Raw genomic sequence first — 14,746 nt, 5'->3', positions numbered from 1 at the left:
TAGTATCATCAGCAGATGATTAAAAATAAATTAATATATACAAATTGAGCGTTTATATAGGTGCTCGTTTGGTAACTGACCAAGTGTGGCAAAATTAATTACCGAGACTAGAACAGTAGAAATAGAGAATTGAAAGGAAATATTATCTCTATTCGTATTATCTTTATATTTATTTATTTTGACGCTCTCATATGCATCTAATTGCCTGTAATTTGGGACTTGTTTAATTAATTCTAAATTATTAACATCTATAGAATAATCTGTATCAAAAAAAATGTTGAGAAACGCAAGATTTATCCGCTCTACCCATATCTGAGTCATGTGTTCTTTAAATCTAGTTAATATTGATCGTCTAGTTAACGCAATATATTTTTGATTGAATTTTTGATACATGGAATTTCATAAATACCCGACCTTTCCAGTGGAGGTGTTTTAGCTTTAGGATTACCTAATAGTTGTAATTTATTTTTAGAGCTATATACAAATTTATAATTGACATTCTTAAATTTTTTTTAACCACGGGATAGCTCGTCAAACGGTACTGAAAGATGAAGTGATTTTGCCAATGCAGGGACCTGGTGATTTTGCTACTGCTGGGACCTGATGATTTTGCCACAGCAGGGACCTGGTGATTTTGCCATAGAAGTGCCAAGTGATTTTGCCACTGCAAGGACCTGGTGATTTTGCTGCTGCTGGGACCTGATGATTTTGCCACATCAGAGACCTGGTGATTTTGCCACAGCAGGGACCTAGTGATTTGCTACTGCAGGGACCTGGTGATTTTGCTACTGCTGGGACCTGATGATTTTGCCACAGCAGGGACCTGGTGATTTTGCCATAGAAGTGCCAAGTGATTTTGCCACTGCAAGGACCTGGTGATTTTGCTGCTGCTGGGACCTGATGATTTTGCCACATCAGAGACCTGGTGATTTTGCCACAGCAGGGACATAGTGATTTGCTACTGCAGGGACCTGGTGATTTTGCTACTGCTGGGACCTGATGATTTTGCCACAGCAGGGACCTGGTGATTTTGCCATAGAAGTGCCAAGTGATTTTGCCACTGCAAGGACCTGGTGATTTTGCCACAGCAGGGACCTAGTGATTTGCTACTGCAGGGACCTGGTGATTTTGCTACTGCTGAGACCTGATGATTTTGCCACAGCAGGGACCTGTTGATTTTGCCATAGAAGTGCCAAATGATTTTGCCACTGCAAAGACCTGGTGATTTTGCTGCTGCTGGGACCTGATGATTTTGCACCTTCAGGGACCTGGTGATTTTGCCACAGCAGGGACCTAGTGATTTGCTACTGCAGGGACCTGGTGATTTTGCTACTGCTGGGACCTGATGATTTTGCCACAGCAGGGACCTGGTGATTTTGCTATAGAAGTGCCAAGTGGTTTTGCCACTGCAAGGACCTGGTGATTTTGCTGCTGCTGGGACCTGATGATTTTGCCACATCAGGGACCTGGTGATTTTGCCACAGCAGGGACCTAGTGATTTGCCACTGCAGAGACCTGGTGATTTCGCCACTGCAGGGACCTGGTGATTTGCCACTGCAGGGTCCTGGTGGTTTTGCTACAGCAGGGGCCTGGTGAATTTGCCATAGAAGTGCCAAGTGATTTTGCCACTGCAGAGACCTGGTGATTTTGCCCCAGGAGGGACCAGGCGATTTCGCTACTGCAGGGACCTGGTGAATTTGCCACTGCAGGGACCTGGCGATGGGGGACCTGCAGGGACCTGGTACCACTGTTATTAATAATACACACTCAGCACTTAACGACCACCTACAAGAAGAGACCTTGGACACCCCTTATAAAATTCTGATGTCTGCCTATAGGAGAAGTGAAGAAAGATACGTCAAACTATACTTCAGTACCGTTTTACCTGGTGATTTTGCCCCAGGAGGGACCTAGTGTTTTCGCCACTGCAGGGACCTGTGGTGCTATCCCGTGCTTAAAAAACATTTAAGAATGTTAATTATAAATTTGTATATAGCGCTAAAAATAAATTACAACCATTAGGTAATCTTAAAGATAAAACACCTCCACTGGAAAGGTCGGGTGTTTTGAAGTTTCACGTATCAAAAATTCAATCAAAAATATATTGCGCTAACTAGACGATCAACATTAACTAGATTTAAAGAACGCAGGACTCAGATATGGTAGAGCGGATAAATCTTGCGTTTCTCAATATATTTTTGAAAAAAATCATTGTACAGATGTTAATAATTTAAAATTAATCAAAAAAGTCTCAAATTACAGGGAATTAGGTGCTTATGAAAGCGTCAAAAATAAATAAACTTAAAGATAATATGAACAGAGATAATATTTTCTTTCCAGGTCTCTGTTCCTATTGCTCTAGTCTCGTTAATTAATTTTGCCAGGCTTAGTCAGTACCAACCGAGCGACTATAAAAACGTTTAATTTGCAGATAATAGTCTAATTTTATTCATCTACTGATGATGCTAACGCGGTTAGCGAAAGGCGCGTTCAGTGTTTAAAAGTAAAGTGTTTTGATGTGTTGTAGCGAATTAGTGTTTTATTTTGCTCTAGGAAACCTTGTATTATTTATAGAGCATTAATATTGCAGATGATTTAACAAATAAAATTTAGATAATTTTGAATCTTGTAAGTTTTTAAAACTAAGACATATTTCAGAAAAGACAGTTTAAAAAATATACAAATATTATTTCGGTTAAATTAAAATATTGTTGCTTAAAATATATAAAAATAAAGGCATTTATACTGAAATTAATATTTAAATTACAGAATTTATCTTATCTCAATTTTATTTTTACACTTTTTTTTTTAAATGTGTTAATTTCAATAATTCTATTTTCCTGGCGCGTTCGCCATTTAGTAAAATTTTGCTTTTTTAATGCCGATTTAAAAAATATCAATTTAAAATTCTTTTTTTAAAGAGAGAATCACTAATATAACGGTATATGACATATACAGAGTGCCCACACAACAAATTCATTAAAAATTATTTTGGAATTCAATTTAAAATATATTTATTTTTATTAAGTTATATTTTGAAATACATTTTCCACTTTCTGAACAAGTTGTGTGGGACACCCCGTATTCTTTATAAAGCATTACGTTACAAATGATCGATAAATAAAATTTAGATAATTTTGAATCCTGCATTTTTATAACTAAGAAATATTTCATAAAAGTTACAGTTTAAAATATATACAAATATTATTTCGGTTAAATTAAAATATTGTTGCTTAAAGTATATAAAAATAAATGCATTTATACTGAAATTAATATTTAAATTACAGAATTTATCTTATCTAAATTTTACTTTTACATTTTTTTAAAAAATCTGTTAATATCAATATTCTATTTTCCTGGCGCGTTCGCCATTTAGTAAAATTTTGCTTTTTTAATGCCGATTTAAAAAATATCAATTTAAAATTCTTTTTTTAAAGAGAGAATCACTAATATAACGGTATATGACATATACAGAGTGCCCACACAACAAATTCATTAAAAATTATTTTGGAATTCAATTTAAAATATTTATTTTTTATTAAGTTATATTTTGAAATACATTTTCCACTTTCTGAACAAGTTGTGTGGAACACCCCGTATTCTTTTATAAAGCATTACGTTACAAATGATCGATAAATAAAATTTAGATAATTTTGAATCCTATAATTTTTTATAACTAAGACATATTTCAGAAAAGACACAGTTTAAAAAATATACAAATATTATTTCGGTTAAATTAAAATATTGTTACTTAAAATATATAAAAATAAACGCATTTATACTGAAATTAATATTTAAATTACAGAATTTATCTTATCTCAATTTTATTTTTACACTTTTTTTTTAAATGTGTTAATTTCAATAATTCTATTTTCCTGGCGCGTTCGCCATTTAGTAAAATTTTGCTTTTTTAATGCCGATTTAAAAAATATCAATTTAAAATTCTTTTTTTAAAGAGAGAATCACTAATATAACGGTATATGACATATACAGAGTGCCCACACAACAAATTCATTAAAAATTATTTTGGAATTCAATTTAAAATATTTATTTTTTATTAAGTTATATTTTGAAATACATTTTCCACTTTCTGAACAAGTTGTGTGGGACACCCCGTATTCTTTTATAAAGCATTACGTTACAAATGATCGATAAATAAAATTTAGATAATTTTGAATCCTGCATTTTTATAACTAAGAAATATTTCATAAAAGTTACAGTTTAAAATATATACAAATATTATTTCGGTTAAATTAAAATATTGTTGCTTAAAGTATATAAAAATAAATGCATTTATACTGAAATTAATATTTAAATTACATAATTTATCTTATCTAAATTTTACTTTTACATTTTTTTTAAAAATCTGTTAATATCAATATTCTATTTTCCTGGCGCGTTCGCCATTTAGTAAAATTTTGCTTTTTTAATGCCGATTTAAAAAATATCAATTTAAAATTCTTTTTTTAAAGAGAGAATCACTAATATAACGGTATATGACATTTACAGAGTGCCCACACAACAAATTCATTAAAAATTATTTTGGAATTCAATTTAAAATATTTATTTTTTATTAAGTTGTATTTTGAAATATATTTTCCACTTTCTGAACAAGTTGTGTGGAACACCCCGTATTCCTTTATCAAGCATTAACATTGCAAATGATCGATAAATAAAATTTAGATAATTTTGAATCCTGTAATTTTTTATAACTAAGACATATTTAAGAAAAGACACAGTTTAAAAAATATACAAATATTATTTCGGTTAAATTAAAATATTGTTACTTAAAATATATAAAAATAAACGCATTTATACTGAAATTAATATTTAAATTACAGAATTTATCTTATCTCAATTTTATTTTTACATTTTTTAAAAAATCTGTTAATTACAATTATTTTTATGTCCTGGCGCATTCGCCATTTAGTAAAATTTTGCTTTTCTAATGCAGATTTAAAAAATATCAATTTAAAATCCTTTTTTAAAGAGAGAATCACTAATATAACGGTATATGACATATACAGAGTGCCCACACAACCGGTCCATTAAAAATTATTTTGGAATCCAATTTAAAATATCTATTTTTTATTAAGTTGTATTTTGTAATATATTTTCCACTTTCTGAACAGGCTGTGTGGAACACTGTTGTGTTAACACTGCAAATAATCAATAAATAAAATTTAGATAATTTTAAATTCCGTAATTTTTTACAACTAGAATTGACTAAAATATATTCTTGAAGAGATACTAGTTTTAAAAATATAAATATTTGAATTTTAACTTAAATTATGTAAAAACATTTGCGTTTGTACTAAGAATTTATGTACAAATAACAGAATTTAATCATTTTATCTAAATTTTACTTTAAAAAAATCGTAGAATTAAAAAAATGAGATCAGTGTGATCAAAATGAAGTGTCCCTATCCTAAGTCCGCGTTCTGTTTTATATCTTCAATGGGGAATATACAGGAAGATCAAATAAGTAGGAGCACCAATAACATCTGCAGTTGTTACGGAACCAGTACCATAAACCTATAAACAGAAATAACTGTATAATATTGTTTCCATCATACAAACAATATTTACTAAACATACCAACAGAAAACTTTTTGAACGGTCTACAAAAAATATGATTAAAAAAAATGTTTAGGCAGTCTGTACTTATATTCTTGTGCAATTGTGTAACATAAAAACACTAGTACTAAGCCAGAACTAAATTTTATGAATATAATTTCTTATAATAAAATAAGAAGTTTAAATTTTTTCAATAACACTAATAACATCTGAGTACTTCATACCCTTGTTTCATACCTTAAATCTACCAAAAAAAAAAAATGTAACTTACATCTTTTTAAGGCGAATTGTTGCCTGAAGCCAGCCTATATCTCGGCAAAGTGGTACCTGCTTGGTACTGTTGATACATTCCATTCCCTATAAGTGTTTGTTGAAAATCACCTGCACATTGCCACAGAATATTCTTTTTAATATTGAAAAGTAGAGCAAAAACCTGAAATTTTTTATTTGTTAAATTAGAAAGAAAACAATAAACTAATTTCCTCAAAAATATATTATTTTTCTATATCGACTAAAATTATAGTTTGGAAAACAAATACATTTGATAAATATGATAAATTCAAAATTAATATATTTTATGCCTACCCTCTTCGTTCAGATTTATTTAATAGTTATTGTTACTAAACAAAAAAAAAATTAAGACCAGAAATATGCATTTTTACTTGATTAAAAATTTTTGCTTGTTATAAAATGTTTAATCGTTTATACTTTTTCCATATTGTTTAAGAGAAAAATAAAAAATTAATGTAGATATACTTAGTAGAATTTTTTCTACAAGTCCTAAACATCAAAACGTGTTCCTATCAAGAAGAATGAGATTAAATATTATACTTTATTAATGTGATATATTTTGCAAAATGTTAAAGACATACAAAATTTATAATTAACTTTTCTGTTCGGCATTGAACTAAATAAAGTTTGTACTTCTTTAACATATTAAAACAGTAAAAAAATGTGACTTTAATCAGAATTAATAATAACCATATCAATAAATTCAACTAAGTATATCTTCATATATTTTCTTATTTTCCTCTAAAACTGTATGGAAATTTGGAAAAGTATAAATAGGATAGATAATTTTAGAACTTGGATTTTTTCATAAAGAATACATTTTACTCAAAACGTGAATAATAAAAAAGGTTTTTGTCTTTTAAAGGCAATCTGGGGACATACACGCGTTTCTCTATGTGGTACTAATAGAAAATACTGTATTGCAAAAAAAACTTACATCTTTTAAGGGTTAAAATTATTTGAACACATCCAGTGCCTCAGTGAAGTAATATATGCAGTGCTGTGTTGCCAAGTACCATTCAAATAACTCCATGAAAACTAAGTGCAGATTTCCACAAAAACTCTTGCCGCCACAGTTTTTCAATACTTTTGTAAATGATCTGAAAAAAAATCCAATAAATTTTTCATTCCTAAAATGTAAAAGAAATTAACATTGTTCTTTGATTTTATCTTATTGATGTTAAATTTATTTTTGTGAAGGATAGGCAACCAGTAAATCAAACACTAAATTCAAAATTAATTCATTTTACGTGTACTTTCCTAATTTTTTTAGGTTTATTTAATACCTTGATTAAACAAAACAAAAACTATTACAAACACATTTTTTTTTCTATAATATATTAATTAAAGTATAACTTACTTTTAATTCCTTGTAATGTAGTGATTAAAAATACAAGATAGAGGCAAACTATGTCATGCTATTCTCCATTTATCATAAATCTTTGACTCCTGATGCGTATTCATCTTCCTGCAGCTGATTTAACCCTTGGTCGAAGATTAAGCATCACCCGGCTCCTAGACATAGAGGGTGGAAACTTTCTTGGGTACCCATGTATGCTGCGCAGGTTCTCGATGGCCGAACATCAAAGTTAGAGGATGACCTAGGTCTCTTCTTCTGTGGAAGGATGCAGAAAGACACTGTTCTCTTGTGCGGTATTATTAACATAATATGTTAATAATAGAAAAATAATAGATATTATCTAAAACAAAACATAACATATTTAAAACACCCAAAGCAAAATAAACACTTTACTATTAAAGTTTAGTGAATTATATCTAGCAAAATATTTTTATTATTATAACAAAATAATTTTTAATCATTAAATCAATAATAAACAATTATCAAAGAATGAAAACGAGATACTATTACAGGGCTATTACCATAGATATTCTCATAATTTTTTATGTTTCTTAACTGTATGGAAATTTGGAAAAGTATAAATGGGATTAACCATTTTAGAACAAGCAAAATGTTTTATAAAGAATGCATTTTACTCAAAATGTTAGTAATAAAATGTGTCTCCTCTTGTAAAGACAATCTGGAAACATATTAATAAAAATAAAACTTACTTTGAATTTCTTGTACAGCAGTAATTGAAGATGGAGCTGAACTTTTATATAAACCTCCTCTTATAAATCTTTGTCTCCTAATGTGACATTACCTTCTTGCAGCTAATTTAACCCTTGGTACCTGTACTTGCTATTTGCTATGCAGGTTATCGATGGCCGAACATTCAAATTAGAGGATGATCCAGGTCTCCTCTTCTGTGGAAGGATGCAAAAAGACATCATTCTCTTGTGTAATATTATTGGGTATACTAACACTGACTTATTCTAAAAGAAGTAGAAAATACTTGTTTGCCTGGACAAAATATTAGTTTAGAAATAAAAAACATCTTTAATCTCTACCAATAAAAAATGGCCGAAAAAATACCAAATGTTTCTACCTAAATATAAAGCAATATTCTAAATAACTTTATTTCTATTGTACAATAGAGACATCGAGGAATGTATCTATATTTCCGTATACTCGTATTCGAAAAGGAAAACTGGAAAAATATATAAGCTATATGATGATGTAATTGAAATATTTGAGAGTGAAATAAACTATAAAAAGCATCAAAACAATGGGTACTTACAGTTACAGGAGATTAAAGAGGTCTCAAGGGAGAAAATAAGCTCAAATAGTGCACAGAAAAACCAGTTTTTCTACCAGAAAATCAGAAAAATTGTAAAAGAACTTCCCACAATGGAAAATGTCGCCGCCATGATCATCTTTTGCTGCATAAATAATGCTGTGCCTAAAAGAAAATATTTATTCTACAGAAATAAAGTGTTTATTAGATTTATAATGATTTTGTAACCGTTCAATTCGTTTTATACTTACAAAAACAAGATTTAGAATATTTTTGCATTGATATAAAAAAAATTGACACATTTTAGTTCAAAATTTTCTCACTTTTTCCACAATGGCGCCACAGGCGTTCTTCTTCTTTTTCATATTTCGGGTCTTAAGCATTTGCAACCACAGATTTAATACAGATTTTCTTCTTCTTTCTTTTTTTTTTAATGGCGTTAACTTAGACAGGTCAGTCTGGTTTTGCGGTCACAGCTCCAGGACTATCCGGCCGGTAGATAGGTCATTTGGCAAGTGTCCAGTCTAGAGGTAGGTTGCCGACCTTTACCATGAGACGGATACAGTGGGTTGCCTACAAAAAACTCAAATTTAGAAAAAAAACGTTATAATTCAATCAAGTAAAAAAAAACATAATAAATCAATTAAATAATAAATCAACATAACTTAAAAAGTGAGATCCGTTTCGGCTGTTTTGTTTGCCCCGTTCTTCCCCATATTTCTCAGGAATTCTTTGAACACATTTACCGGTCCTAGAAGGCTCGTTTTTCTGTAATCCTTTATCTTGACCTTATTGGTGGCCGTTTCTTTAGCCTCCATAGCCGCTTCCTCTAGTTCTTTGGCTTTTTTATTGTAAGCGTCAAGTTCATTGAACAATTGCCTAAAAAATATTACTTCAATTTTATAGTTTTTTGAGTGTGGATGGTACGATATTTACTCAAGAGTAGGCACATTTTTTGGATCAAAATTATCCACTTCTTTCACATCAAACGGAACGCATATTTTCCCAGTCTTCGGATGAACGCAGAAAGGAGATTTTAACAAGTGAGTTATCCCCTTCGTAACGTTTAGGTCCAGGCGAGGATAAGCATAGAACAGTTTTAACTCTTCAAAAAGATAGCATTCGTCTTTTGGAACGTTACCCTAATATACAAAAATAAACAATAAAAAAATAAAAATAAAGAAATAAATAAAAAAATATACACTGTATTCTGGAAACTTTGGCAGAATATTCTGTAGATAAAAATAAGTAAAAAAGTTCCTGTAAGTGTATGTCCTAAAATGCTTAGTTTCGGAGACACAGGGTGTAGAAATTTCATTGTTATTTTGATTTTTTCCAAATAATTTCTGAAGTAACGTTAATATCATAAACCAGATGCACAATTTAATTGTCTACCAAATTGTATTATCAAATTCTGACCTATCTCTTCAAGTTTTCGTAGAAAATGCATTTTCTTATAATTTAGACTTCATAAACAAATTTAGAAAAGCACAAACTTGATATTTTTTATTAATTTGGGACAACCTTTTGCAAATAATTTTAAATTCTAGCTCTAATAGTCCTAATCGTTTGGCTACAATACTCCGTGCCAAATGAGGTGAATAACCCTGTATAAAAAATATATATTTGCTTACTTTTCGCAGAAGATCTTTAAAAGTATGTTCAAACGCCTGCCAGCGCTCCTCTGAGCTTTTGCATTGCCCCATGCTATCCCCAATCGGCTTTCTTATTTCAACATCGATAACCTTCAAAAAGTTGTCTAGCCTTTGCTGTGTTCCCAGAATATCCTGAGCTTTTACAATATCCTCTATAAAATACTGATCGATTATTGCTAATGCCCTTCTAAAAAATTCACATTTTTAATTAAAGTTATGCTAGATAAGTTTTTTTAACAAATTTACTTTAATGAAGGATGTATCTGAGACAACTGTACTTTTTTTGTTGTACCCAAGCCTCCTTTTACCACAGTTAAATACTCTACTATACCCAATCTGATGTTATCATCATAATCTCTAGCTGAACTATCCGAGATCCAGGCATGAATACCTAAAAAACTTAATGTAAGAATGTGTTATTTTCAGGTAATTTTTTTTCTTGTACCTCTTCTACCAGAAAACACCCATAATACGTGGTTAAAGCCAAAATCCTCCTTTAATGCTGTATCAATAATTTTACAGGCTATCGCCATCCACTTCCAGCATTTTATACATACATTTGCTCCGGAACAACATGTTCTAATATCATCGTAATCGGTCATATCTATATCGAAAACTATCTCCTTTGACTCAGGAGTTATCTTAGTTAGCGCATTTTTCTCTTTTGGTCTAGTAAGGTATATGCATCCAATATCTATTTTTACTGGTACCTTTTTATACAAATCGTCTACGAAATCTCGGTGTGTATCGTACGATAGGTATCGTATATACACATCTCCTGGTAGCGTAAAGGATATTTCTCTTTTAGAGAACGTGAAAGCCTTTCCTACAAAAAAATATCAGATAAATGTTCATTAATAAATATTGTATCCAATACAAACCATAACTTAACCAGTGATAAAGAGGTAAAGAAGGGAATAACCTGTGGTAGTAAGTTTGTAGGAGATCTACGAGTGTTTTTCCTGTTGTTACCTCACCAGACATTATAATTATATTTAATACCCGCCTACACCATAAAATAATTAACTATATTATTAACTCTATAACTTATTAACAAAAACACACTCCATACTCCATTCCATATTCCCGCCAAAAATATTTTGTAGTTAATGTATGGTTAATGTTTCGTTTCTTCTTTGAAAATTTATTTTGGCCATAACAATTATCAGTATCAGGTACATAAAATTGGCTTAAAGGAGTTAAGCTAAAAAACAGTTGGCAACGTGGTTGGCAGCACTGATCATAAATTTGGTTCGTTTCCAAATGTCAAAAATTGTTTTTATTGTTCTAAGTTTACGTTTTATTTTCGCGATTTAAGTAAAATATCGCTTTAAAAAATGGGTCTTACTGATTGTTTCGCGAACTTAAGCATGCCGTCGTGTATTTGGTTCGAGGGGGACAAAAGAAACGCTTATGCCTCCATGTTGTCAGGCTTTTTGGCAAGTTATTTCATCCCACTATTTTCCTTTAACATTTTTCTAAACTCTGGAACTAATTTCAGTTTTTCACTGGTTGGTGGATAATTATCGATTCGGCTACGGTTCTTCCAAACCAGATCCCAGCAGGCTATTGGATGTGCGGTGTGGCAGGAACTATATCCCTGATCATGGTCAATTCTGTGTCGAATGCACAGGTAACGATGTTGGGAAAATTTCCGCTTTTACCTATATAAAGAATGCGTTTTTATTCAAGATGAGTGGAGATACGTACGAAGGGGGCTGTTTGGGAACCAGAGGAGCAAGAATTTGGATATTCTTAGGGTTTGTTATGGGCTTCGCGGCTGTCATTGCGGCGTGCAGTATCCTTTTCGCAGTTTACATTAACAAAGGTACGGTTTCAATAAGATATTCTTATTATAACTCGTTTATTTTTTTTAGATGTGAAATCTCCAGGAGTTTCTCTGTTTCTACACAATGTTTTAATATGTATTGCATCGATAATATTTAAGTTTGGCCGATCCGAAGACGTCTGGGGCTAATAAGTTTAATTCTGATTGATAGATAAGTTAACGAACTGTGTAAAGTAATGTAAGCTAGACTAAAATAAATGTTTATTTATATGACTGAAATCTTTATTTTTAAAGCAGTAAAAGTCAGATTCGTATTTGAAACAAAATTTATTTAACAAATTCTGACCTTTTTTAACAATAATTAAAACAAAAATTAACAATTTATAGACACGGGTTCCTTATAAACAGATATATACAGAAAAAAACAACGTAATATACATATTTCTAGTTTACACTTACTTTCCTTTGAGGCCTACATACTTAAAATTAACAAAAAAATTTACAGCATACCTAAAAAACAGGTAGAATAATCATCTTATATAAAATAAAAAAAAAGAAAGGCAAATAGCTTCAAAAATATGAAGAAATGTGGCACTTTAACTGCTCAATTAGTTACACAATTCAGTGCAATTGATTTCACACTGAATTGTCTTCGTCAGGCCTTATTTTGTCATAAAATTGACATTTATAAGTAAAATTCTACTAATCTTAAATTCAATAGTCATATTATATTAATTTTTTATAAACATTTCTTGTATCTTTGTTATACACAAGAGAAATCATGTTTTCTATATGCTTAATTTTTCTATTTACTCTTACTAATTTGTAGAAAAATATGTTTATTTAGTATATCTTGCCTATAAAGAGTTTTTTTTAAATATATTTTTATGGCAGATCATTATATGTTAAAAATCAGTTAAAATTTGATATAAGTGACTGTTTACATCGTTATTTATACTTCTACATAACATATATAGTCTATTCGGCGAGAGAATCTCTCCCTGAAGAGGTTATACGTGTTGCTAGTTCTATTTAAAGCGTTTTAACAAATTGTATATCAAAGTATTTAGGCCACTCATGCTGAGGCCTAAATTTATTATAATTTATACATTATTGTACAAATTATAGATTTCTGTAAAGACTTTAATAAATTCAAAATATCTACAGGAGATATACTGTAATTGTTGATATATTTTTACATAGAAAAGCAACAAAAGTTTTTGGCACTATAAGATATGATTCTGCTCTTTTCTTATATTTTACGATAACCTGATAACATCAGAATAATATACCACAGGCGTGTTGTTTTTTTTAAATTAATACATAATTTTTTAAAAGGGCATAATATACTGTGTGATGAATAAACACAAAATAAAAACTAATGTCACGGTAGGCGTTAGAAAAGTTATCACAAGAGTTTTTCTTGTGTTGACATTGAGATGGTGTATAGTAACACTGCATTTTATGGTCCGTATTTAGAAGATTTCCTAGTAACTGACTACTGTGACATCGTTTTTTATTACAATATTTTAAAGTTTTCGGTTAAAACTTTAAGACGTTTTTTTTTGTAAAAAACAGTATCTCTACAGTATATAAGGCCCTTTCATTTATTTTTACTGTAATACCTATAACAAAAAAAAAACAGGAAAAAAACTGAACACGTTCTAAAAAAATAAAACTTCCGTACAGATCCCGACAATAAAAAAAGAAATGCAAAAAATAACTTATATATCGTTCTGAAGACATAAAACTCAATTTTTGACTAATCTCAGTTAGTTCAATCGTACCCATTATTTACATATATATAAAAAAATCTAATGCTTACCTATAGTATTAACACTAAAATATAATTTATCACAATAATTAAAGAATTTGACACAATAGAAAACATTGTTATTTTGTACACTCTGATTTTTTTTATTTTTTTTATCCTCAATAGTTTGTTCTAGTAGTAGGGATGTTCTAGTATCGAAAACTATCGATAATGTATCGATATTTCATGTATACAGGGTGTTTCAAAACAAATGCGAAAAACTTCAGGGGGTGATTCCTTGTTCAAAATAAAGGGTAGTTTGCTTCATAAACGTTGGGTCAAAAGTCAACCATTAGGGAGATATCGCGGTACAAAGATGGCGGAAAAATAATGTTCTTATTTTTTATCTTGAAAACGAAAAAAGATAGACTAATGAAATTTTATGGAAGCATTACTGTTATGAAAACACACTTTCTGGTAATTTTTTCTCTTTTTTAAAATGAGTGGAAGGGGTTGAAATAAACTACCCCTATTATTCTTGTTAACGAAATTTAAAGAAAAATCTTATCAAACACATGCAAAAAAATTAATTTGGATAGTTTAGTTTGTTTAGAAACTTTTTTATCTCTTGTATTTTTTTTATAAAACTCACCGATTTGAAATTAAAAAATAAAATGTAAAGCATTACATGTCAGGACTAAAAATATTTTTAGATTAAGAATCTAGTGATAATAATGTAAATAATAATAATCTAGATAGTAACGTATTGCAGTAGGGTAATGTCAAATAAAACAATATTAGAAACATCCTAAAAAGTGACAGCGGCCGACTAGATTTTTCCTAAAAAAATTACAGCTGCCCACTAGATTCTTTATCTAAAAATGTTTTTTGTCCTGACATGTAATGCTTTACATTTTATTTTTTAATTTTAAATCGGTGAGTTTTATCAAAAAAACACAAGAGATAAAAAAGTTTCTAAACAAACTAAACTATCAAAATTATTTTTTTTTGCATGTGTTTGATAAGATTTTTCTTTAAATTTCAT

At 29.9% G+C, this 14,746-nt stretch overlaps 3 protein-coding genes and 1 long non-coding RNA gene across 5 annotated transcripts; 1 reads left to right on the top strand and 3 right to left on the bottom strand.

Annotated features, from left to right (window-relative positions):
• Window positions 1-453: 453 nt before the first annotated feature.
• Window positions 454-2,663, bottom strand: LOC115882874. Of its 2 annotated transcripts, none has more exons than XR_004050275.1 (2): window positions 1,269-2,663; window positions 454-1,070 (listed from the first exon to the last, which is right to left on the bottom strand). XR_004050275.1 is itself a non-coding variant. In XM_030901134.1 (2 exons), exons 1-2 carry the CDS (start codon window positions 1,457-1,459, stop codon window positions 532-534), a joined length of 582 nt encoding a protein of 193 aa, XP_030756994.1. In that variant the 5' UTR covers window positions 1,460-2,663; the 3' UTR covers window positions 454-531. The 2 variants fall into 2 exon arrangements, 1 of the variants encoding a protein (XP_030756994.1); XM_030901134.1 differs by having other exon boundaries at window positions 1,417-2,663.
• A 2,228-nt stretch (window positions 2,664-4,891) lies between these two features.
• On the bottom strand, window positions 4,892-7,541 carry LOC115882752. Its single transcript, XR_004050241.1, has 4 exons — window positions 7,229-7,541; window positions 6,806-6,968; window positions 5,849-6,010; window positions 4,892-5,535 (listed from the first exon to the last, which is right to left on the bottom strand). It is a non-coding gene; the product is annotated as an uncharacterized LOC115882752 (long non-coding RNA).
• A 1,557-nt stretch (window positions 7,542-9,098) lies between these two features.
• On the bottom strand, window positions 9,099-11,249 carry LOC115882863 (DNA primase small subunit-like). The gene is made up of 6 exons (XM_030901111.1): window positions 11,041-11,249; window positions 10,605-10,985; window positions 10,406-10,550; window positions 10,139-10,346; window positions 9,441-9,646; window positions 9,099-9,383 (listed from the first exon to the last, which is right to left on the bottom strand). The coding sequence occupies exons 1-6, from the start codon at window positions 11,141-11,143 to the stop codon at window positions 9,170-9,172; spliced, it is 1,257 nt and encodes a 418-aa protein (XP_030756971.1). The 5' UTR covers window positions 11,144-11,249; the 3' UTR covers window positions 9,099-9,169.
• A 148-nt stretch (window positions 11,250-11,397) lies between these two features.
• On the top strand, window positions 11,398-12,221 carry LOC115882786 (transmembrane protein 50A). Its single transcript, XM_030901029.1, has 4 exons — window positions 11,398-11,598; window positions 11,661-11,792; window positions 11,852-11,987; window positions 12,037-12,221. The coding sequence occupies exons 1-4, from the start codon at window positions 11,497-11,499 to the stop codon at window positions 12,135-12,137; spliced, it is 471 nt and encodes a 156-aa protein (XP_030756889.1). The 5' UTR covers window positions 11,398-11,496; the 3' UTR covers window positions 12,138-12,221.
• Window positions 12,222-14,746: the final 2,525 nt, after the last annotated feature.

Source organism: Sitophilus oryzae, unplaced genomic scaffold, assembly GCF_002938485.1.
Source record: "Sitophilus oryzae breed Bouriz unplaced genomic scaffold, Soryzae_2.0 scaffold_179_pilon_pilon, whole genome shotgun sequence".
NCBI classification, from domain to species: Eukaryota; Metazoa; Arthropoda; class Insecta; order Coleoptera; family Curculionidae; genus Sitophilus; species Sitophilus oryzae.
This window is presented reverse-complemented; position numbering and strand designations above follow the sequence as displayed.

Coding starts and splice junctions, on each gene's coding strand:
- LOC115882874 (XM_030901134.1), bottom strand. CDS start 1,459: ATGTGGCAAAATCATCAGGTCCCAGCAGCAGCAAAATCACCAG. Junction 1,071..1,416: donor AGCAGCAGCAAAATCACCAG/GTCCTTGCAGTG, acceptor CAAAATCACCAG/GTCCTTGCAGTGGCAAAATC.
- LOC115882863 (XM_030901111.1), bottom strand. CDS start 11,143: ATGTCTGGTGAGGTAACAACAGGAAAAACACTCGTAGATCTCCTACAA. Junction 10,551..10,604: donor GGTGTTTTCTGGTAGAAGAG/GTACAAGAAAAA, acceptor TAAGTTTTTTAG/GTATTCATGCCTGGATCTCG. Junction 9,647..10,138: donor TTAAAGATCTTCTGCGAAAA/GTAAGCAAATAT, acceptor TTTGTATATTAG/GGTAACGTTCCAAAAGACGA.
- LOC115882786 (XM_030901029.1), top strand. CDS start 11,497: ATGGGTCTTACTGATTGTTTCGCGAACTTAAGCATGCCGTCGTGTATT. Junction 11,599..11,660: donor CCATGTTGTCAGGCTTTTTG/GCAAGTTATTTC, acceptor AACTAATTTCAG/TTTTTCACTGGTTGGTGGAT. Junction 11,793..11,851: donor ATTCTGTGTCGAATGCACAG/GTAACGATGTTG, acceptor TTTTTATTCAAG/ATGAGTGGAGATACGTACGA.